Consider the following 21,924-nt stretch of genomic DNA (forward strand, 5'->3'; position numbering starts at 1 on the left):
TCTGTTGGGGCACTGTTCTGAGTCCAGAAAAGTCCTTTTAACTACTATTGTCTGCAGTGGGAGCCTTTGTACAGGATAAGAGGCTTGTTTGAGTAACCTGTTCTACAATGGGGCACTCTGCAAGTATCTGAAAAGAGAGGGAAGAAATAATAGTAGCAAATATTAGTAATGAGCCAGTGTAGCAGGAAAGGTTGATTAACTGTTAAGAGTCTAAATCTTCAGTGCCCCTCTCTCTGTAGCTTATGAAGCTCCTGATATACCATAAATTAAAGATGATGTTGTACGTGAACTGTCTTCAAGCTGCCAGGTCATTTATTTCCAGATCAGGAATTTGAACAGACACATTTGTTGATCTCTCCAGCCCCACTGTAGACCAACTTCAAAGTGCCAGGCTTTCTACTAATGGGCCTGACATGTTCCTATTTATGATTTCCTTTAAAGCTTGTACTTCGTTTGGGTGCTTTACCACTCTGCAAGGAGTGTGCATTCTATGGGGGCTGTCTTTTCAACATTAACCTGTGTGTAGGGAGAAAGCACTCTACTACAGACTTTGATCACTGTAGGCAAAGCATAGAACGATAGGACATTATCACAGCCAGACCAGTTGCATTAAAACTGCCAAAATTTCTGACAATTTTTGAGAGAAGAATCTGGTCTGGGGGTTCAGAAAGAGAGCTTTGCCATGGAATTCCTTAATGGGATTTGGTACTTTTGTATGTATGATTTAAAGAGGAAAGTTTCATTTAGAGTTGGCGTAAAACCCAAGATGAGTAGCAAAATTGCAGTGGGATGTGTATTTCACTCCACTAGTGGACTTTGGAGTAGATTAAAAAAAAAAAAACAAAAACAAAAAAACACAGAGAAAGAGAAATTTTGTTGGCAGCAGGGAAGGGAGAGCCAGTATTTCTGAGCATGGTATCAGTGGAGTTCTGGTCAAATCAGGAGACTCACATCAATTTGTACCAGCTTTACACCCACGCAGAGATTGCCAAAGACCTGGGAATAAAATTGTCATAGAATTTAGGTTGGGAAGGGCCCAGGGTCATCAGTGCTTCACCTTCTGCATTAGCTGGGGTGAAACAAAAGATGCTTCCCCACAGCTAATATTTATAAGGCAAACTAATCACATTTGGTTCTTATTTGTAGTCTGTGAAAAAATGTGCAAAACTGAAGGCAAACTGGATGGTCTCAGCTTAAAAAAAACAGTTGGTTGGTAGTATGTTGTGGGTTTTTTTCTGCAGGCTCCCTGCAGGTGGATTTTTGTGGAAAGAGGAGCTATCAGATTGGCAAATTTCTGCAATTTCTGTTTTATCCTTCATGTGACATTGGAATTGTGTTGGAAATTTTTGGATTTCTTTTCCCAGATTTGACCCCACACTTTCTGAGGTTGTCTTAATTTATTGAAGGAATCTGCACTAGACTAAATTATAGTATGCATATATTATATATTATATTATATTATATGGCATCTCCATGGCAGACCAGAATGAAATATGTTTCCCAAACATTGCCAGAGAATAGTGTTATGTCAGATGGGAAATGGGCCACCTGGCCTCTTTTCCCTGGAGCTCATTACTCCCACTTATCCCAAAAATAAGCCCACCTTTGCTTCTGCTCTTCTCGTCCTTGGACTTCCTCTTGCACCTCATGGTACGCACTGGAATAGGCAGGAGAAGGTGAATTTTCATATGCCACATCTTGGTCCTTTTAATATTTTCTCAAAAAAAAAGTTTTAAAGTTGGTTCAGAGAAGAGGTTTGTTGTCTAAAACAAAACCTGGTGCGATGACCTGGATATCGAACTTCTCCCTCCCCTTCTAGGTGAAATCAGGGTGGCCTTTGTGCTGTACAACAACCTGGGCACCTATCTCTCCACGGAGAATGCCAGCATGAAATTAGGAACAGAAGCAATGTCGACTAATCACTCCGTCATTGTCAACTCACCTGTCATCACGGCAGCAATAAACAAAGAGTTCAGCAATAAGGTTTACCTAGCTGATCCCGTGGTGTTTACTGTCAAGCATATCAAGGTGAGTGAGTTTGAAAAGCTCTTTGTTTTTTCTTTTCAATTTCTAAAACAAAGTGCCACTAAAGTTGGCTGATCTGAGGCCCCCAGCAGACCTTGATTAGATTTAGAATTATACATTTTTTCCTCTGCACTTTGTGTTATTTATGGCGAATGTCTCTTTTACATTGCATTAATAAAAGTAACGAAAGTCTACTTTGAGCTGATGTCCATTGCTCAGTTGCTGACACACGTCATTCTGTAATTAAAAACTAACAATATATTAGAATGGGCCATAATGTTATTTTATCATGGTGGCAGGGGATATTAGAGGAAAGTGGAATTACAGTGAAAGAGGACAGCTAGTCCTATTAGCCAAGCACAGTCATTGCAAAAGTTGATTGCTTAAAGCAATTAATTTCTCTGCTCTGCAATGCAAATGAAGCAATCTGGTTTTTAGAGCTGAATTTAGTCTATGTCTGAAATTAATCAAGAACAAAGAACTAAGTTTGCATTAGCAAACAGAGCAGCAACAACCTAACTTTCTCTGGTGTCGACAAGTAATACTTGACATCTAAGTCATTGCTGATTATTTATCTAAAATTAAAGGGTAAGAGTTACAAAATGCCTCTGGGGAAAAAAATAAATAAATAACGCATTTAGAAATCTCTGAAACCCTATCATTTTACTGCATTTACTCATTGCTTCCTTGCAGCAGTCAGAAGAAAATTTCAATCCAAACTGTTCATTCTGGAGCTATACCAAGCGTACAATGACAGGGTATTGGTCCACCCAAGGATGTCGCCTCCTGACAACTAACAAGACACACACCACGTGCTCATGTAACCACCTAACCAACTTTGCAGTCCTGATGGCACACGTGGAAGTTAAGGTAGGCATTGCAAAATCACAGGCAGCCAATGGACTGGTCAGAAAAAGTGGCTAATGTAACACAATTTGTGTGACCCCCACAAAGGGCAGCTGCTCAGGGAAATTGCTGTGTGATGGCAACTCACACCAACAAATGGTGGGAAATACCTCACGTAAACCTTCTTTCTGCAACATAGTGAAAAAGGAGACAGTCACACCTATGCGAAGGCTGCACTGAGCTCCTGGCATGGGAAGTTCAGAGCTGCAGAAGACAAGTGAGCAGAATTGGCCATTAGTACCACATCCTTTGCTTTACTGGTCTAGAACATCTCCTGGTAGTGGGACAGGATCAGACAGAGCCTGCCATGTGGGGTGTGAGTCGGGTGCCCTGCTTGCAGGGCAAATACAATGCTGCAATTATTTGTGAGGTGCATGTGTGGAGACGTTTTTTCCAGCCACCAGCTAAAGATACGTTCTCTATGTCTCACTATGTGGCAACAAGCTACACACAAAAAGGAAGCTATTATACCATCCTGTCTGGATTGTCCATCCACCCAAGGCTTCTACATGAGCAGTTAGTTCCTTTGTCTGCCTTTAGGTCCGTGATGTAATGCTGGTTTCTCACATGACTATCCCCACTGGGGCTAATGAAGTTACTCCTGAAAATATGGGATTTTCAGCTGGGATTATTTTCAAGAACAGGATAATGGTTGAGTCAGTCCTCATGTCCTGAGCTGTCTTGGCAGTATTTAGTGAGATTGAAAACAATCTCACCTGATGTAGAAAGAAGAGAAAGCCCTGATTCCTGAAGGACTTTGTCTTCATGATTTTCTGTGTTGTAGTGTCTCCATTTTGTGTGCCTGGCACCACTTCAGAATTCACTGTTTTGAGATAGATCCTGTAGGAGCTTCTGTGCCGGCAGAATATTTCAGAGCCACTTCCATGGCTGCATAACCACAAAAGCTATTATAATTTTAAAAGACCTTTTCTTAAATAGTCTTCCAGTGTCATTCCTTTGTATATTTTTGTTTCACTTAATAATCTGAAGAGGAATGTGAAGAGCTGCAATAAAATATATATTAAAGCACTGTCATGCATGACCAAAGCTCTGCAAAAAAAGAAATGAGAGCCTGGCGGCTCATTTGCCACAACAGCTGGGTCCAGCTGAGAAGGACAGGATGGATCTGCTGCTGCAGAATGACATATTCATTGTATTCTGCAGGATTCACTACCAGTCCAGGAGATGTGTCATCAAATGGCTGTGGCATCATTATCCTGGGGGTTGTCTGAAGAAATGCCCTATTCAGAGCACATGCTTACAGGATAATGGTATTGAGCAGTCTAAGTCCGTTTTTGCCAGTTTCCCACAACTGCTTGAATTTTCACAAGCAATGTATGTTTGTCTGGTTATCGCCTGCCTGGGTTTAACAGATATACCTGAGTCACCGAAGGTTGCACCTGGGAAATGCAGATAGCTTTCCACTCCACTGGTGTGAATGAACGTGAGCTGTACTGCACGGTGCAGATACGGGCTAGCACTGAACAGGTCCCTTCCCAAACTTCAAGTAGGTTGGCCTTGTCTGCATGGCATTTCACCTGAAGCACACTAGACTAGTAGTGCTGGTGCTGTCTCATCTTGCAGAAAGAGAAAGCAAGACCCTTGCTTGCCCACACTCATCCAGCAGGTTGGAAAGACCTGCAACTGGAAGCTTCCTGAGTGCCAAACCAGTGTGCTACCTGCCCACGGATGTTTTGGTTGTTAGTGAGTGCTCTCCAGATTTTCAGGTCATGTTTTGTCATTTTGCTGAAGCCGAAATATCGTTGACTTAACAGCCTAATTTGCCCCACTTTCTTGACTCTGCTACAACCGGACAGCTTCCTGGCATGTCTGTCTTACTGATCATGCCAGCCTCAGGGTGAGGGCAAGTGTTTGCCCTGCAAACATCCATAGCTCTTCCCTCCAGCTACTCAGCACCTTGCTCTTCCTCATTGTACCATCTTCCTCTGGTCTGCTGGTGGAGATGGCCTTACAGCTAACTTGAGGCAAGTAATGGAAGTAGCATGTATCACATTTCTTATTCTGTTGCAGTGAGTTGACTCTGAGGTGGATGAGGGTGGATGGGGGGAAGGTGTTTTTAGTTTGCTTTCAGTTCCTCACTTCTCTAGCTTGTTAGTAATAGGTGAAAAATTACATTAATCTCCCTGTGCTGAGTCTGTTTTGCCCATGATCATAACTGCTGAGTGACCTCCCTGTCCTTATCTCAATCCTTGAGGCCTTTTCTTCATATTTTCTCCCCCTTTCCCTTTTAGGAGAGGGAGTGAGAGAGTGGTTGTGGTGGAGCTTAGCTGTCCGGCTGAGTAAAACCACCCCAGGTGGTGGTTTAAAAATAAATGGGGATTGTTGTCATCCATTGACTCACACTCATATCTTGCATGCATACTTTACTGTCTTTTTGTTGCCTTGTGTTTTGTACAAAAAGGCATTCCTTGCCTCAGAGACTTTTTAGTCATCTGTGAGATGGAAATGGTCCTTGGGGAAAGGATGCTGCGTGCTGGTGCAGGACCTCACACGGTGGTGTTCTGGTCAGTGGCTAGGGTCCCTAAATGTGACTGGCATATACACAATTAATAGTATTCTGGAAGTTTTGCCTCAAAAACAATTTTCTCCTGTAATCGAGGTCTGGAATTTACTGACTTGAGTTTGGTGGGTTTTTGAAACCGTAGTTTCTTCACTGTAATGAGTATTCTCAAAACCTTACCTACCAGGACTGAGCACCACACGGCGTGGCAAGTGGACATCTGAGTCCTGCTCCTTAATCAAAAGGCAGTACCAATCTGACAAGTGTCATTTCTGGTCATGAATGATCTCCCTCCCTGATAGCATTGCAAAAGAGCATGTTCTCCTGAGGAGACCTCGGTGGCTGCTCTGGGAGCTGCGGGCTGGGGTTTAATTATTAGCAGTGCGTATGTGGCGAGGCGGAGTTGGAAGGTAGCACCGTTGAGCAGGTGATTGATGGCCATCTGGCTCCCAGCATGACACAGCAATATGTCTTTGTCCAGAGGGGCAGAAAATGACATTGGCTGACCATGGGTGGCAGGGATTTATTGGTATGCATCAAGAGACCAAGTTGCTGGTATCAATTCCAGTCTTAATAGGGTTTCCATCAAGGGGAGGAGATTTTACTTTTGCAGGTGCTTTCTGCCTGTTAAAATAAGTTGGGCTCGGATTTGCTTATGCACCCCAACAGAAAGCCTCCCTGCAGATTTGATTTACATGCACAGTGACTTGGAGGCACCCAGAAGCCCCCCTGGAAGTGACTTTGTTTTGGAAAGCGTGGCCATGGAAAACAGGCACGCCTAGAAAAATCCTACCTTAGATATTCTTCTCCAGGACCAGGACAAATATATTTCAGCAGGGTAAGTAAAAGTGCCCCAACCCAAGGGCCTGCTGTGCACACAGCCAGGGTGTATAGCTGTGGGGAAGAGCAATGCACCACAGGTCAGGGTCCTGTGTAGCATGGGAAGAGAACAGCATGCATGTAGTGACCTGTGAGCAGGACCTCGCTCCTGCTTCCTCCCAGCAAGGGTTGACCTTATGGGCCCATAGTGGTCCTTGCCCTTTTGGACAATTTTCCTGAGAAAATGGGAACCTCTTTGTGAGAATGTAAGACTTGGAAATAAATCCCTCTTTTCATCAGCTGGGAAGTGCATTTGGCTCGTTTTATGGGAAGATTATTGCAGTCTCGTGGATATTTTGCGAAATTATGAGATGAATTCAACATGGGTGAGGTCTATGTGAAATATCTATCAATTGTTTGTATCAGTGAGATGATCATTACGATTTTTAAATGCTATAAAAACATAGAGGTTCCCATGCCATGGGAGAAAGCCCATAGTTAAATAAGCCATTCTTCCTATGTAATTGCTGCAGAGTTACTTCTCAGAATTTACAAGCTGTTTTTCATATAAGCTTGCGCTTTGCATCATAATAATTATAGCAGATGCATCTTAAATGTACCATGGGAAAAATATGCAGCCAGAAAACAAGTTCAGAGCTAGTGGGAAAATGCAATTAAAAATCACCCAAAACGGAATAAACAAAGGTACCTTAGGGTTGATAAATGTTGCTTATCAGTGTGTAGTGGATGCCAGAGCTTACTTTTCTTTAAAAAAAATAAAAATAAATAAAACAAAAAGGGAAAGGGGAAAAAAAAAAGAAAGGTGTTTTAACTCTAGCAATTAATCTGGAGCTTTCAAATGTTATTCAATACCACACACACATTACATCATGCTAATTATTTGGGGAATGGAAGCATAAGGCAAGCTGGGGAGCGAAAGGAATAAAAATATATGAAGTCTAAATGGAATGCAGTGGTCCATTGCCTAAAGCAATACAGCCATTTCAGATAAAAAGAGCAAGCTAAAGTTATTGCAGTGCTGTCTTATCCATATATTAGCACTTGTGGGATTAAACAGCAGTGAATGAAAGCAGAAGTGGGTGAAGGATTGCAAAAACACTAACTGCAGAATTAAATTACTGAAACCGTTATATGATGAATTTTGCAAGACAAATCATTTTGTACCATCAAAAGTGTTATTTCTCAAAAAAAAAGGTATATTACACGTTGCAATATGTAACTTATTGTAAGGTTATTAAATAAGAACTCTTTTAATTAAGCCGAGAAGTTATTAAATCTGCTCGTCTTGAACGAGATTTTAAAATTCCAGGTACAGCAGTATTTGAGTTTGTGTTAGGAATAGAAATCTGTGACACCGATGAACTCCAAGAATAAGATGTAAAAGGCACAGTCAGTTATATATTGCATGCTGCTGTTGCTATGAATGTTTTACCTACAAAACGATGTTAGCATTTGCCTAGCCTCCCTTGGAAAACTACCCAAACCTTGCTGTTAAGAATATCTAGCGTGCTCTCTGACTGCCCTGTCATGAATCACAGAAATTATCTGTGGTGAACCTATCAGGTCAAGTAATCTATGCCTACGGGGTCGATTCAGAGTGGTAACTGGTGGCAACCCTTGAGCTTTTTGTCTAGGTAGGGGAGTAAATCACTGCAGGGAGTTCCTTGAGTTCCCCACCCTCAGTTTAACACGCACTTTTTGAGCTGAGCTGCAGCTCTGTCTTGCTAGTCCTAGTTCTGCCAGTTGGACTTGCTTGCTGGTGAGCATCTATCTGGTCATTCCCTGAGGTACTGACGCAGATCTGCTCAGGTAACTTCGGGGTGTCTAGCCTGAAAAAAAAAAGTAGAGTCTGGCTTCAAAAAGATTTCGGCTGAAACGTGGAATCTGCTGCGTACTGAATTCGCAGTTTCTGAGCTCTGCACTTCCAGGTGCCAGAAATTTGAGCACACAGAAGTTTATCAGCCGTGGCTTCCTTTCCCACCAGTCCAGTGAGTATTTATTTACTTAGGATCATCCTTCTTGGCTCTCTGACTTGTGAGCTGTGGCTAGACCCTCGGTAAGGAACTGTGTCGCAGAGTGGGGGCTGCATCACCCCTCTGTTGTAAAATTCACCATTGCAATAGCTCCTGTTCACAAGCACTAAGCCTTGCCCAATTTATTGCCACCACCTTCCTTTCTCACTAAGTGTAAGGTTCAGGGCAAGTTCCCCCTTGGTCAGATTTTAGGCTGTGAAAGACAGGGTAAATGTGCATCTCCTTGATCTTTATCCCTCCAGTCCAATTCATCCTACCATCCCCTAAATAAAGTCCTTAAGTTAGGGAGATTGTTGTGCCTTGATCATATTTAGGCTGAATTTTTCAGGCTCACTGTGTCTTAACCACTTGGATTGCTCTTTGGCAACCAGTTCAAGTCACATTTTTGAAAGAGGTGAATGAGGTGAATAAAGACAGGGAAAGATTATGCTTTGGCTCTTACAAGAATAAGCAGGATGAGGTGGTGGATGAGAGGACACACGGCTTGTGCTGTTCGTTAGCTTAGGAAGTGTAGCTGAGTGCCTGAGGACTGAAGGGAAGGTCATGGTGTGGCACGGCCACGTCCCAGCTGTCTCCTGGAGCCGGGCTGGGTAAGGCCATCGGTGTGCGACAGCAGAAGCTGCCGGTGCTGTGACCAGATTTTGCTGGGAACTGAAGCTAACGAGCCAGCAGCTTGGCTGGCTAGACATCTGCAGTGTGAGCTTGGCACCGCTGCCGTAGCTCATTTCTTGGGCTAGAGCTGCCTTATGAGTAAGCAAAGCTGTGCTGCTTTGCTAACTCCAGCCAGCATGGGAGAGGGCCAGGACGTTGCGATCACCGGCCTGAGCCACCTCACACAGCCCATGCTTCGCTGCATCACACAACGGAGCCTCCTTGCCACAGGGAAGGTGCAGCAGTGCCAGCAAATGAGACGGAAACGCCCAGCTCTTTCCACACCCTACATCCTCAGCGTGGTCTGTAATGCATGCTGAGGTGAGGGCTGCACCCATTTAGCTGTCTGTATTTCAAGCCTTACTTCAAACGACTGCAGTCAGGAGTCAGTGACATTGCACAGGGGCTTCAGGTGGCCATGAAGTTCTTCTGTTCCTGGGTTAGGTCCTGGCAGTGCCTGTGACGGCAGGACAGAGATGTGCTGCCTTTGCAGAGTACGGAGGGGGTGCTGTGTCCCTGTGGAGCAGAGGGACAGAAAGGAGGGGCAGGAAGGGTGCTGGAGCAGTGGGATCCCTCCAGCTCATGTCCTGCATAGCCATGGAGAGAGGAAAGCCCCCCTTGAAACCTCTCGTGCCTGCATACCCATGGCAAGTGGTGCCATCAGGCAGCACAGACGTGCCACAGGAACCCTTGGGGTTTCCTCCCGGTCTGTGTAGCCCAGCTGACACTTCTGGCATATCTACAAAACCATTTGCTTGTAAAGTAAGTCCTTTGTGCTTAGCCACGAAGCATTACAGCAAGGCTGTAGCAGTAATCCTCTCTTGACACCAGCGATGGGGAAAAAGGGCAGAGGGAGCCCACGCGGCTCTGGAGAGCTACAAATCTGAGGAGCAGCATTAGCAACGTGCAGGAGTTCAGATCTGTCCCACTTGGGCCTCTGCCCAGCCCTGCTCTGCCAGCTCCTGCTGGGCACCAAGGAGTCGTATCTGAGCAAGTCAGTGACACTGTGTTTTTATTTACCGCTTGCTTATTCCTCCACCCCCAAACATATTACTCTTTCCTTTCCTGAAGGGACAGATTAGGCAAAGGAATGTGTCCTTTGCTGCTGGCAGCTCAGTTTGGCTGCTGTTTTCTTCTACTGATGTTTTTAATAACGGAGGAAATGGCTGTTCATCTCGGGGAGAGCCGTTCTGTCATAAGCTGACGTTCCCTGGGATTTGTTTTTATTAGCTCAGTGCTGGTGTGCAGGCACTGCCAGAGCTGCTCATTGATTTCACAGCCCGGATAATATCTCGGCTGCCTGCTCACCCTGTTGTGGTGGCTACCACAGCGCTCCTGCAACTCCTCCTGCAAAGCTTCCCATCAGTGCTCCCTTCCTCCTCTCGGCTCCTCTGGAGCAAAAGCAGGGCTTTCTTCCAAAGCCAGGGAGCTCTTCCTACGCTGAGATTTTGGGTCAGGCTCATGCCCAAATTGCAGATGTAAAACTTAATTAATTGAGAAACCCTCTGACTGAAGTGGATTATTTTATTTCTGTTTTTACAATGCTCGTGCAAACTTTGCTGCTGGCTTTTAAGCCTGCCCTGCAGTTACGGAATTCAAAGGAATAAATCCACCTGGGAGGTTTCCCACAGTTTACTTAGGAAGCTGCTCCTAGGCTGAAAATAATCCGTGTGTCAACTTATCTTTAAAGTTAGCATCATTTTAGCAGTACCAAAACTCAGAGGCTTGCACGCTGGGTCATGTAGCACCAGTCTTGAAAGTCGTGATGTGTTCAGGCAAGTTGATGTTTGATTGATACTATCAGAAAATTGTCCCTCGTCCTGACATCTGTCATCTCCCATGGGCTCTTCTGGTTGCTGAGGTCCTCAGGAGGTTATTGAGAAGCACAAGTTGACTGTTACCAGCACACCGATGGTTCCAGGTGCATTTCACGTGCTTTAGGGACCTCAGGGCTTGCAGAGTTCTGGAAGGATGTCATTAGTGCCTATACCAAAGCTATTCTGTCCTTGGTCAGGGAATGCTTGAGCAGTGCTGGGCAGGAGCAGGGGAAAGAGAAGAATTTGTTGTTGGGTCGTCTCTGTGGTCAGGGTAATGGGCTCAGACATGATGCAGGTACAAAAACAGTGCTTCTCCAGTCCTCACTGCCCTGGGGATTCTGCCGTGGCACCCAAAATTGGTCATCCCAAATGAGGTGGAGCACACCTAGCCTTTGAAACCTGTCCCACTTCTTCTCTTGGACTTTACAAGAATAGCTGCAAAATCTTTTTTTATTTTTTTTATTTTTATTTTTTGCCCTGAGGAGTTTTTAAATTGCTCTTGTTCCCAGTTTATTGTTATTATTCCTCCTTGTTTGTTCTTCTGCGAGTTTGTTGAGGTCGGGGAGGAGGTTGTAATTATGGAGAAGTTGTTTTCATGGTCGTTTCGCAGTACTCCAGGGATGGGTGTGATGTACATAGAAACAGTATTAACGTAGCGATTAATATTAAAAAGAAGAGCGGTAGGAGTGATAGCAATAACACGGGAATGAAGTTGGCCTTCCTTGCTAAGTAGGGCGAGCATTGTGGGCAAGCAGCCCCTCTCTGGGGTTCATGGTCTGTATGAGTAGCAGGATTCCTTTCCAGAAGCAAATCCACCCGTAATCCTGCGTTGTGTTTTCGTGTCAGTAGAGCAGTGATTTCTTGATAGAAGAGCAGGAGCTGAGACCTTGTGAGGTTTGCTTTGTGCAGAGGAAGATGCTCTGAGAGTGCTCCTTGTGCCAGGCTAGTTTTGTCTTGGAATATGTGAGGCTGTGCCATTGGCCTTGCATCACTCAGTCTTCCAGATCCACGTGGTTGCTTTCTCCTTACATCCACCCACCTACCAGTCCCAGAGCCTTCTGTCACTTCTGCCTAGCAGGTCCATCTAACCAGGTGAGCTGGCACGATTGCTCAGGGAGATGTTATCTTGCTATTCCCCGGCAGCCTCCGATGAAAGAAAGAGTGATTTGCAAGACACGATGTTTGCATTCACATTTTTTTGCTCTGAGTTAAGAGGGCTGGATGAGCTGGAACAGCACCGAGATGAAGCAATGCGCAGCCACCAGGAAGATGATGTGCACTTCATCTCCTTGTTTGTCTGGGTGCTGTTGAAGTAGCTGGATGTAATAGGCATTGCTATCATGGTCTGCAAGAAGCACGTGAGAATTTCTTGCCTCTCTGTTGTACTCGTTAGAGATCAGAAAGAACTGCAGGAGCATTTGGGGAAAGGAGCCCTCATCTCTCCACCCCCTGCAGGGAGTCTTCCTGGAAAGAAAACTTCCATCATGGAAGAGACAGAGGGGAAAGTCGCTCCCCTCCTTTCATTATCATTTGATGCCTATCACTCACGGTGATAAAGCCAAAGAGCTGAAAGGTTTGAGTTGCTGCTCACGGATGCTGACATAGCAGAGTGTATATCAGGAAAGGCCTGACATTTGATGTGGCTTTATCATTGGCAGGCAGGCAAAGAAAATGGATAAATTAATCACCTTTTCCCTCCATCTGTCATAGGCTTTTATCCTACAGGGAGGAAAATGTTTCCAGTTTGTCCTGGCTTTTTGAAGTGTGACACTATTGTATTTGCCAGCCTATATAATGCCGAAGTCATCAAAATGCCAGAAGTGGGGAGAATGTGAATAGCATTTACAACACAAGCTGGTGGACCACAAAGCTGGGTTTCAAGGCTCTCAGGTCTTGTTGAAAAGGCCCTGGAGATTTCCAGGCAATCTTTCCCTCAGCTCATTGATTCTAACCACTTAGCCCCGAGCAGCCTCCTTGGAACTCACCGTGTATTTCTCATTTCTTATTTACATTTTACTAAGTAACGATATCTCTAATTTCACCGCATCTGGTGGAAACCTGTGGAGTCACTGGTGACTTTTACAGCCTTAGAAAGGTGGTGGAATACCCTCAGTGTTAGGGTCTCAGCACCCCCTCCTTTTTGGGGGAAGTAAACGCAGCACAAGCCCGGGAGCAATCCAGAGATTTATCAGCAGAGATGATCAGCAGGGAATCCAGGGGTTTATCAGCAGAACCCGAGCACACCTATGCTGCTCTTTGCAAAACTTTGCTGCTGGGTTGCCCAACTTGTCCACTGCATAGACATGTTTGCATGGTTTGGGGTAAATCCGTGTTACAGTTTCAGCACAGGGAACTTTCCAGACCATCTTCAAATTGCTGTTCTGTTTTAATTTAAGACAAAATTAATGTGAAAAGTGATGTCTTTTCTTCTGGGTAGTGTTCCAGGGTTCAGCTGGACTTCCCAGGATTTTTAAAATACAGGGTTTCAAAATTCCCTTCTCTTTTCCCAAGTGAAAAGAAAGACAAGATATTTAAGCGATCTTTTTCTGTCCAAACCCTTCAAGCTCGTATACCTCTGTGGATGTTTAAAGAGAGTCCTTTTTCACTGTTGGTAAATGGCTGTAACTGACTCATGGTTTTCATCTCCACAATGTCGTTCATATGAAACATTTTTACACCTAATCAAAGTGTGTGATGGTTCTTTAGACACTGTGTCCTCTTGTTTGCCATGTTTTTATGAAAAATGGAGCTCGTCCTAAATCCAAAACACAGCACCATACCAGCTGCTAGGAAGGCAATTAACTGTATCCTAGCCAAAACTAGTCCCTTGTGCCACAGCTTGGTGACTGGAAAAAATATTTGGGAAGTGTCTCAGACAACCTCACTCTTTGCCTGGGATGAATTAGAAATCATACAGCATGTGACTGATCTTTTTTTGCTGTTGTTTGTTTTATCTCCAGCACAGCGATGCAGTACATGACCTGCTCCTGGACTTTATCACGTGGGTTGGCATCCTGCTGTCACTCGTCTGCCTCCTGATCTGCATCTTCACCTTCTGCTTCTTCCGCGGGCTGCAGAGTGACCGCAACACGATTCACAAGAACTTGTGCATCAGCCTCTTTGTAGCAGAACTCCTCTTCCTCATTGGCATCAACCGGACCGACCAGCCGGTAAGAGGCCAAGAGCTTTGTTCTCCCACTGCAGGAGGGAGCAGAAAGTGCTCTCTCACCTCTGCATATAGGATGTTTGGTCATGGAGTGGGATATATTCCAGTGCTGCCTTAATCTCATGCATGAGTCCTTGCAGGGTGAGGTTGTTAATTGGAAATCAGATCTTAATTACTAAAAGAAGACCAAGACGCTTGCTAGTATTATCTGTCTTGAGATTTCTTCCTGGATGAGTGGGAAAAGTTATTCCCTAAATGATGCTTTTCTGCATCTGTTTAATTCTAGAAAGCATGTTGCTGTTCAGTTTTTGAAAAGAAAAGGCCTTCTTCGTAGAACTGGAATGGATTTTTCACAGTCTTTCCAGCTTTTCAAATCCCTTTGCCTAACTCCCTTCCTCTCGCTATAACTGATTTTTGGGAAATCCCCGGTGCACATCCGACTATGTCCTCAGCACCCAAGGATATTCACAAGGCATGTTGACATTCGGAAAGTCTCCCAAGCAAAAATAGTCGATAGGGAGAATTTGGGAAGCAGAAACATAGCCTTTGTGAATTTACAGACAAAACCCCAGTGTGTTGGGGCAGTTATGATCTAGTCTGCACGCTTCTGCACATGTATGCATGCATTCATGACTCTGTCTGTCAACACACACACCAGTCTGAAAGGTAAATATATGTATACACACACGCACATTCCCTGGAGACACACTGGGAGCTGAGGGTCTGACTCAGAGATCGCAGGAACGATGGAAAAGGTCTGCGCTCATTTCAGAGGCTGTATGCACTTTGTTTGTACTTAATGTGTGTGTATGTGTTTAATCAACAGCTTATAAAAATGTGCTTATACTACACACATCTTTATATGTTTATATGCCAGATTACGTACATACCTCCTTTTGTGTATTTGAATATGGTTTGTATGCACAGATGTGTCGCTCTGGAAATAGTTCTTATACATTTCCCAAGTGAAAAAAAAAAGTTCTTACTTTGGAGATGAACTCCCTCATTCTTATTAAACTTCCCAGCCTGTCTGCATGTAATCTTGACTGTTGCATTAAGTTAGCGTAGCACAAACACCTTCTCTTGCTCTTTTAAACTTGTCTGCAGATTGCCTGTGCTGTCTTTGCTGCCCTCCTGCACTTCTTCTTCCTGGCGGCTTTCACCTGGATGTTCCTGGAGGGGGTGCAGCTCTACATCATGCTGGTGGAGGTTTTTGAGAGTGAACACTCCCGGAGGAAGTACTTCTATTTGGTCGGCTACGGCATGCCTGCACTGATCGTGGCTGTGTCAGCAGCAGTGGACTACCGGAGCTATGGCACGGACAAAGTGTGAGTGGGGTTTGGCATTGCTTGGATCTGGGCCGGAGGATGGGAGAGGGGAGGGCAAAGGGAAGCCAAAAGGCTGGAGACCCAGCAGGTGAAAGCTGCTTGTGCAGGCAGCACTCAGCTGGGAGGCATAGCTCTGCGCCTCCCAGTGTAGTCCGTGATCATGGACTGTTCCCCACCATGAAGAGATTTGCATGAAGGTATTTTCTGGGAAAGTCTGATTGGGAAAATTTCGCCACATCATTTCATAATATCAGTAGAGGTGGCTGTGCCAAGTCTCTGCCCAGACAGCCCAAGTCTCAGTTTGGTCCTGTATCAGGCAGGTCATCCTTTTTCTCTAACCAAAGAGTATTTCTCACTTAGAGAATGAGATGTTGCTTTCTTCTTCTTTTTCAGTGTTCTATCAAATTATTTTGCTTGGAGGCTCAGCTAGGTGGTGACTGTAGGGTACATTACCCTCTTTGCAAATCGGAACAGCTACATCACTTACCATTATGAATATTCTTAAATGTCTTCAGTATTGCTGAAGCTGGTATCAAAGCACAATTTAGATGCTCAGCAACACCGTCTAATAGAAAACAAAAGAAAAATTGAGCCTTTGATTTCTTTGCCAGCTTTGTTACAATAGCGCTAACAATGTATTTTTATTGATGTTATTTTATTTTATTTGTTGCTTTCCCTTGTCAGGCTGCCTTTCCTTTGTCATTTTAACTCAGTTAAAAGCTCGGTCTGAAGGCACAAGTAGCAATGAGCCAGTGGCGTTTTTGAAAGCTCTTTTTTAGCATAGGTTGGGTCAGGCCATGGCAGTAGTTGATATTTTGTTAAATCTAACTGCAGAATTTTTGCCTGCAAACCTTATTGCCATATATGAACCCAATTCCTTGCAGAAGCAAACCTGTAGTGCAGTGGAGCTGCTCATGATCCAGTACTGTGCCAACAGGTAGGGTCAATCCCAGCTGGATATTTGCATCATATTTCTTCCATGAGTGGGAGAATAGCAACCTAAATTTGTGTATGTCATACTTGGTGGGAAGGAAATGGCCCACATAGGATGAGGGCAAGAGGGAGTAAGTTTTCATGGAGCTCTACCAATTTATCTCAGGTAGCATATCCTATTTTGACAGGCCTATGGGTTAGAGAAAAAATTGCAGAACATCCAATTGCAGTTTCTGGAATTCGTGCAGTGGGTAAGAGTGTTTCCATCAGTTGATTCCTGCTTTTTTGCCTCTTCTGTTCCTGTCCTGTTGCGAGGGATATATAAGTGGGCAATAAGTCAGGTATTGAAACATTCTGCCTCAATAGTCTGTTTGTCCCTTCAGGCAAATTTGTTCCTGCTGTGGTGTTTCCACTGAGGACACATTAGGGCTGAAGGCCTTAAGTCCGGACCCCTGGAAGGCCAGCTGAGATGCTCTTTTGCATCTGCCCTTGCTGGAGCTGCATCTCCAGCAGTCTTTTTGGCAGCCTGGTTGTATAGTGCCCTCAGGGAGTAACTTGGATGACGAGGCACAGGCTTGCTTTCCTGGCTGCCTCCCACGCTGTTCACCCCATGATTTCTGTTGCAGGAGTTAAGCACCACAGCAATCCCTTTGCATACTTTCCCAATGCTTTGTGCTGTGCACCAAGAAAACCCATCACAGCAGCTGGTTTTGGATGAAAAGTTGCACTGAACACATCATTTTACAGTGCTCTGTCGCTTTCGGGTATGGAAAATTTCTTGCAGTTAAAGGAATTCCCCAAGCCCAGGGTATCACTTTGGACATGAGACAGCAATGCTGCATCAGAGTTTGGTTGATTTGCATCTCTCCCATCTTCTCAAAGTCTGTCTGGGTGTTTGGCAGGGACAAACCACATACAAATGTAAGGTGGGACAGGTACCTGCATGCAGGTAACATATAGCACCTCACCATGGCGCCCATAAAGCACCATGGCAGCTTTACACTGCTGCAACATTTCCACTCCTGTAAGCGTGTATAAGTTCCTTTCTGAAGCACAGCAAAATAAGCAAGTTCCGTGGAAGATGCTGCCTTTTCCCAGCCCAAATATTTCCATACGTAGGTGGTACAAACAGAAAGTTGAGCTGAAATTCACTGGAGGTGAACAACAAAACTTTGCTGCCTTTGTGTTGATGAGGCAGCAGTCATATGCCTCTGTCAGTAAAAGCTCTCTCCCTCCCCACAGCATAAAGTAGTATTTTTAATGACTAAACATGTATATACAATATTTTGCAAATAAATATTTACAGAGATTTGTAGAGCCTAAAATATTTATTTATAATCTCTAATTCGAGAGTGCACAATTTTATCACGTTCTCATACTGGAAAACTAAAAAACATACAATATGTTTTGTATAACTATCATGCTCCATCTGGTTGATGGATGATGATGTATTTTTCTGTGTAATGTTATTAGAAGGGTAGAACTGATTAGAATTTGTAGTGAACTATATGCCAGGCATACATAATTTGATTGCAAGAAGTTGCTTGGTTTTGCCGGGTTTTGTAAAACATCCTCTGGAATATATTACTTGCCTTCCTCCATTATTTATTGCATTTGTTTAAGCAGGACTTACGGAGCTGTTAGTGTTATTTGTTTCTTGCCTGGCATTTGGTGCCACCCTTCATACATATCAGAAGGATTTGCTTAGACACCCCATGTAGGGTTTCTTGATTTCATTTTCCTTTCTGAATCCAACCCTCGTGCCCACATTATGTAGTCAAAAACAGGCAAATACAGTAAAAAACAGTTCCTCTTTCTGTTTCTTTGCTCATCTGTTAGTGCTTGTGATTTTCCACCCCGGTGTTCATATTGATATTTTGGAGTAGCTGCCTAGTAAAGATACTGTCTTACGGTTAATTATTCCAAAAATTGGCATTGATTCTTTCCCTTTTGTTATTGTTTGTTTAAGAGCAGTTTAAATCACCCACAGCAGAAGATTTAGGGCTAATTAGTTCGATGCTATAACCAGGCAGTAGCACAGCGATTACATTAAAAGACCATCCCATTCAGGTCAGTTGGGAATATTCATGTGAGCAAGCAGAGCCGTTCTTGCCCTTTCACCCAAATTCATCAGAAGTGTTGCATCTCACCTCGTTCTGGCTGTCATTTCTAAAGTAAATGTGAAAAGCAGGTAAGCCCCACTGCAGACACTGAGGTCAGGAGACCTCAGGTGATTCTGGCAGTGCTCACATGAACCTCCAAGTGGACATTTCTTACAGACCAAGTCTTTTCAGCAGCATGAGAAAACCTGAGGTCTCAAAAATAACTGGAAGCAAGCACCATGATCTGAAGGCTGTAACAAATCAGCTGCTGAGTCTTAAATGGCCACATCTCAAGTTTTGCTGCAAAAAAAAATATGACATCAGGATTGCAGTTTTAAAAACTGCACTTGCCTTGTCCTGTGTGTTAACCGAATCCATTTATCTCCTGTCCACATCTGATGTAGTGGGCAGTGCTGCAAAATGCAGAGGGAAAATCGTATTTGCCGTTGTTGTTGTTGTGTGAAAATAACTTGTGTTTAAAATTCAGTAAAAACCCGGATTAAGACTTTGGCAGCCTCTCCCTGTGAGAAGACCTGCTCAAGTAGCAGGCCGTCCAAAACTGACAGTCAGAAGCTACTCCGTATCACATACTGCCCTGGGTTTTATATCAATGCCTATTACAAATCTCAGAGGAGAGCAGCTATGCTTTGAATGGCTCAATATATTTTACGAAACGTACTTGTAGGTATATTCATCTACTGGTGATCAAATTCATCGTGCCAGGAATCTCTCTATTGTTTCTCTCCCTCCCCTCCTTGGTATGCTATAAAGCAGGATATACGTGGCAAGAAATCCAGCTGTCATAAAGCAAAATGAAAGCCGGGTGTACACACACAGCCTCCAACTCCATCAGCCAGCTGCCGACATCACTTGCATGTTAATGTTGCTGGAAAAGAGCTCCTACCAACGCAGTGCTTCTTGGATGGCCCCATGAACTTGTTTTATTTTCAGTGCTTGTGCTGGGTATTTGGCAGAGGAAGCCTGAGCAATGGGGATGCTGGAGAACATATATTGCACCCCTGAAAGGCACGGCTTGTTCATACATATCCCATTACCACACACAGCCAAGGAGGCTGTATGGCCATGTGAAACGAACTGCTGAACTCCCATGAACAACATGATATGTTAGGGCTCTTCGCGTTTTATGGTCCGATGGCAGCTAATGATTGTTTATTGGTTATATTTAATACACACCGGGGATAGTTTAGTGTTTGATTTCTCTTCATGCAGAAAATCGAGCAAACTCTTTGTAGCCTTTATTGCTTCGGAAAAGCTGGAGGTGAGTAGAGCGACTTGTCATTGTGGAAAAGGAGGAAATTAAAAAGGAAAGGAAAGCAGCTCCACGGAACTCATTACAGGCACAGCGCTGCCTATGCTGGTGTGCCTCTTCCTAACGGTAATGGGCTCTGGAGCAGCGTTCCCCGTCCGCGGATGTGCAGATAATCTGCTCTGCATTGTGCTGAGCCCTGAAGCAGCTCGTTTGCTTAATGGCAGCGGAGCACAAACGTGTAATAAGTAAGCCCGTGCTCACAGTGCAGCTGTGCATGGGGGTCAGAAGTAACTTCGGCAGCCCAAGATTAGCAACTTTTTGGAAGTGAGTTGCCTGATTGCTTCCTTGTTTCAAGGAGCTCATTTATGCGGCTCATTGTGCGCGTGGTTTTGTCTTTAAGGGAAGAAAAGCTCAGTGTGGTACTTGTCTGATTAGCAATTTACATCTCTGCAACAGAATTGGCAGGACGCCTGTGTTTTGATGTTTTGTTCTTAATTTGCATTTTTAATGAGGTGGGACTTAAATGGGTTCAGAGTTGCACCGCTCGCCGATGACCACAGAAGGCCTGGCTTTTCAAAATCCCCGTGTGGATTAGATGCAACCCTGCAGCTTTCAGTTCAGTCGCCCAGCACTGCCTGTCATACAAGGTTTCATAGAAAGTCAATTTTTCTATTCAGACAAACAAAAAAAATCGCATCGCCTTCCTTAAAGCGTGCAGAGAGGCGAGAAAGCCCTTTCTGCTTTTTTTTTTTTTTTTGCAAGCTGCGTTCTCATCCTTGCTCAGATGAATCTGCCTCTCAGGGGATGGGGACCATTCTGCTCGGTGTCTGCCCCACGTGGCTGGGGAGCAGGACCTTGGCATGCCAGCATAATGGATCCCTGACCTGCCTTCTCGGCTGCTTGCCATCCCTTGGACCCCTCCATCGTCACTGCATTGCGCTGCATAACCACAGGGACTGCTTTTTAGGGGAAAGCAAGAAAGTTCATTTGGCTAGCAGGGAAGGAACCAGTTGCTTCACACTTCTGTGCTCTGCCTGGCACAGCTTTTCCCTCGTCTTGTTGTATTTCAGTCCTGGGATCCGTGGGGAATCCAGGAGCTGGGATCTGGGATCCCTCCCAGAGGTGAGGCAGGATTTAGGTGTAGGCAAATAGGTGCAGGTTTTCCCCGTGTCCCAGTCTATTTGTGATCAAAACCACCTGCATCAGCTGTGAGCACGTGGCTAGCCAATGTGTTTTAAGGGATGGAAAGAGGTTTTATGCCTTTTGTCCTCCGGTGGCTTTCTGAGAAGTGTCTTGCACTTGATGCCGAAGGAAAACTGAGTGGTTGGGCAACTCCAATGCATCGTGCTCCCAAGCAAGGATTTTGTGCATGATAAATTTGCAAAAAGGTTCAAAATATTGACATTTAAAAAAAAAAAAAAAAAAGAAACACCACTGGGTCCTCTTTGACCCAGCACTCGTATCACTGGGAGAAGTTGTGGGGCTGCCTATTTCCCGGTTCATGTTTGGCAGCCGAGGCATAAGCACGATAAGCACTAGGTAATTTTCGTTTCCCTGTGGGATGGGGTAGTTATTAAGACTTAAATGTCCCATAATGCGTGAGCTGCTGCTATGCAAACATCTTTTTTCGTGGCAGGGGGACTCTTTACAGGTACTTCATTATCCCTGAAACCTCTATTCCTCTGTCAAATCTAGTTGCAATTGGCTGACATTTCAGGCGTTGTTATGGGTGATGCACAGATGTCATGATCGCATAAACCCTTTCCTATAGGAAATCAGGCTGAAATACTTCAGAGTCACTCGTGTTGCTCCATCACCAGCTGCATCTAAATCACCTTGAACTTCAGCAGCCGTGGAGGAAACAAGATTTCCGTGCAGTCGCTCTGAAGGCCCCTCTGCTTGCCGCTCGCATCACGATTTGGATGCAGCCACGTTAGGATTTTTGATGAACAGCTGCGGAGTCGGTTCGGGAGCGGTGTCCTGGAAGTGACTGTATTTTAATTTGTGATAAACACGGGCATGATTGTAAACATTGATACTTCTTTAAGGCTGCAGAGACCCGAAGTGTGTCTAGTCGGGGAGGGAAATGGGAAGCTTTATCTACATCCTTGAATTTATTCATATCTTGACTTTTCGCAGCCATTGAGGCTCAGGGCATGTTTTATTCTCTCAGCAGAAGACTCGTGTTGATCTCTGCTGTGGGGCTGCTGGCACAAACCTTTCTGCTTGTTTCAAAGTCCATTGGAAGGGAAAAAAATGCAGCACATGCACTGGAGCTGTCATTTGTGAGAATCGCTGTCTCTTGCACCATGATAAATTCCCATATACAGTT

The 21,924-nt window shown here is 44.5% G+C and overlaps 1 protein-coding gene across 23 annotated transcripts in view; it reads left to right on the forward strand.

Annotated features, from left to right (window-relative positions):
• ADGRL3 (adhesion G protein-coupled receptor L3) overlaps window positions 1–21,924 on the forward strand; it is a 524,429-nt gene that overhangs the window by 442,571 nt on the left and 59,934 nt on the right. For 22 of the 23 annotated variants that reach the window (XM_038178121.2, XM_072037083.1, XM_072037080.1 and 19 more), the window contains 4 exons: window positions 1,820–2,028; window positions 2,719–2,895; window positions 13,754–13,963; window positions 15,067–15,287. In XM_038178121.2, coding sequence (XP_038034049.1) covers window positions 1,820–2,028; window positions 2,719–2,895; window positions 13,754–13,963; window positions 15,067–15,287 — 817 coding nt within the window. The remainder of the gene's footprint in view (window positions 1–1,819; window positions 2,029–2,718; window positions 2,896–13,753; window positions 13,964–15,066; window positions 15,288–21,924) is intronic. The other variant, XM_072037065.1, reaches the window with a different exon arrangement.

The sequence above is a fragment of the Anas platyrhynchos genome, chromosome 4 (assembly GCF_047663525.1).
Source record: "Anas platyrhynchos isolate ZD024472 breed Pekin duck chromosome 4, IASCAAS_PekinDuck_T2T, whole genome shotgun sequence".
NCBI classification, from domain to species: domain Eukaryota; kingdom Metazoa; phylum Chordata; class Aves; order Anseriformes; family Anatidae; genus Anas; species Anas platyrhynchos.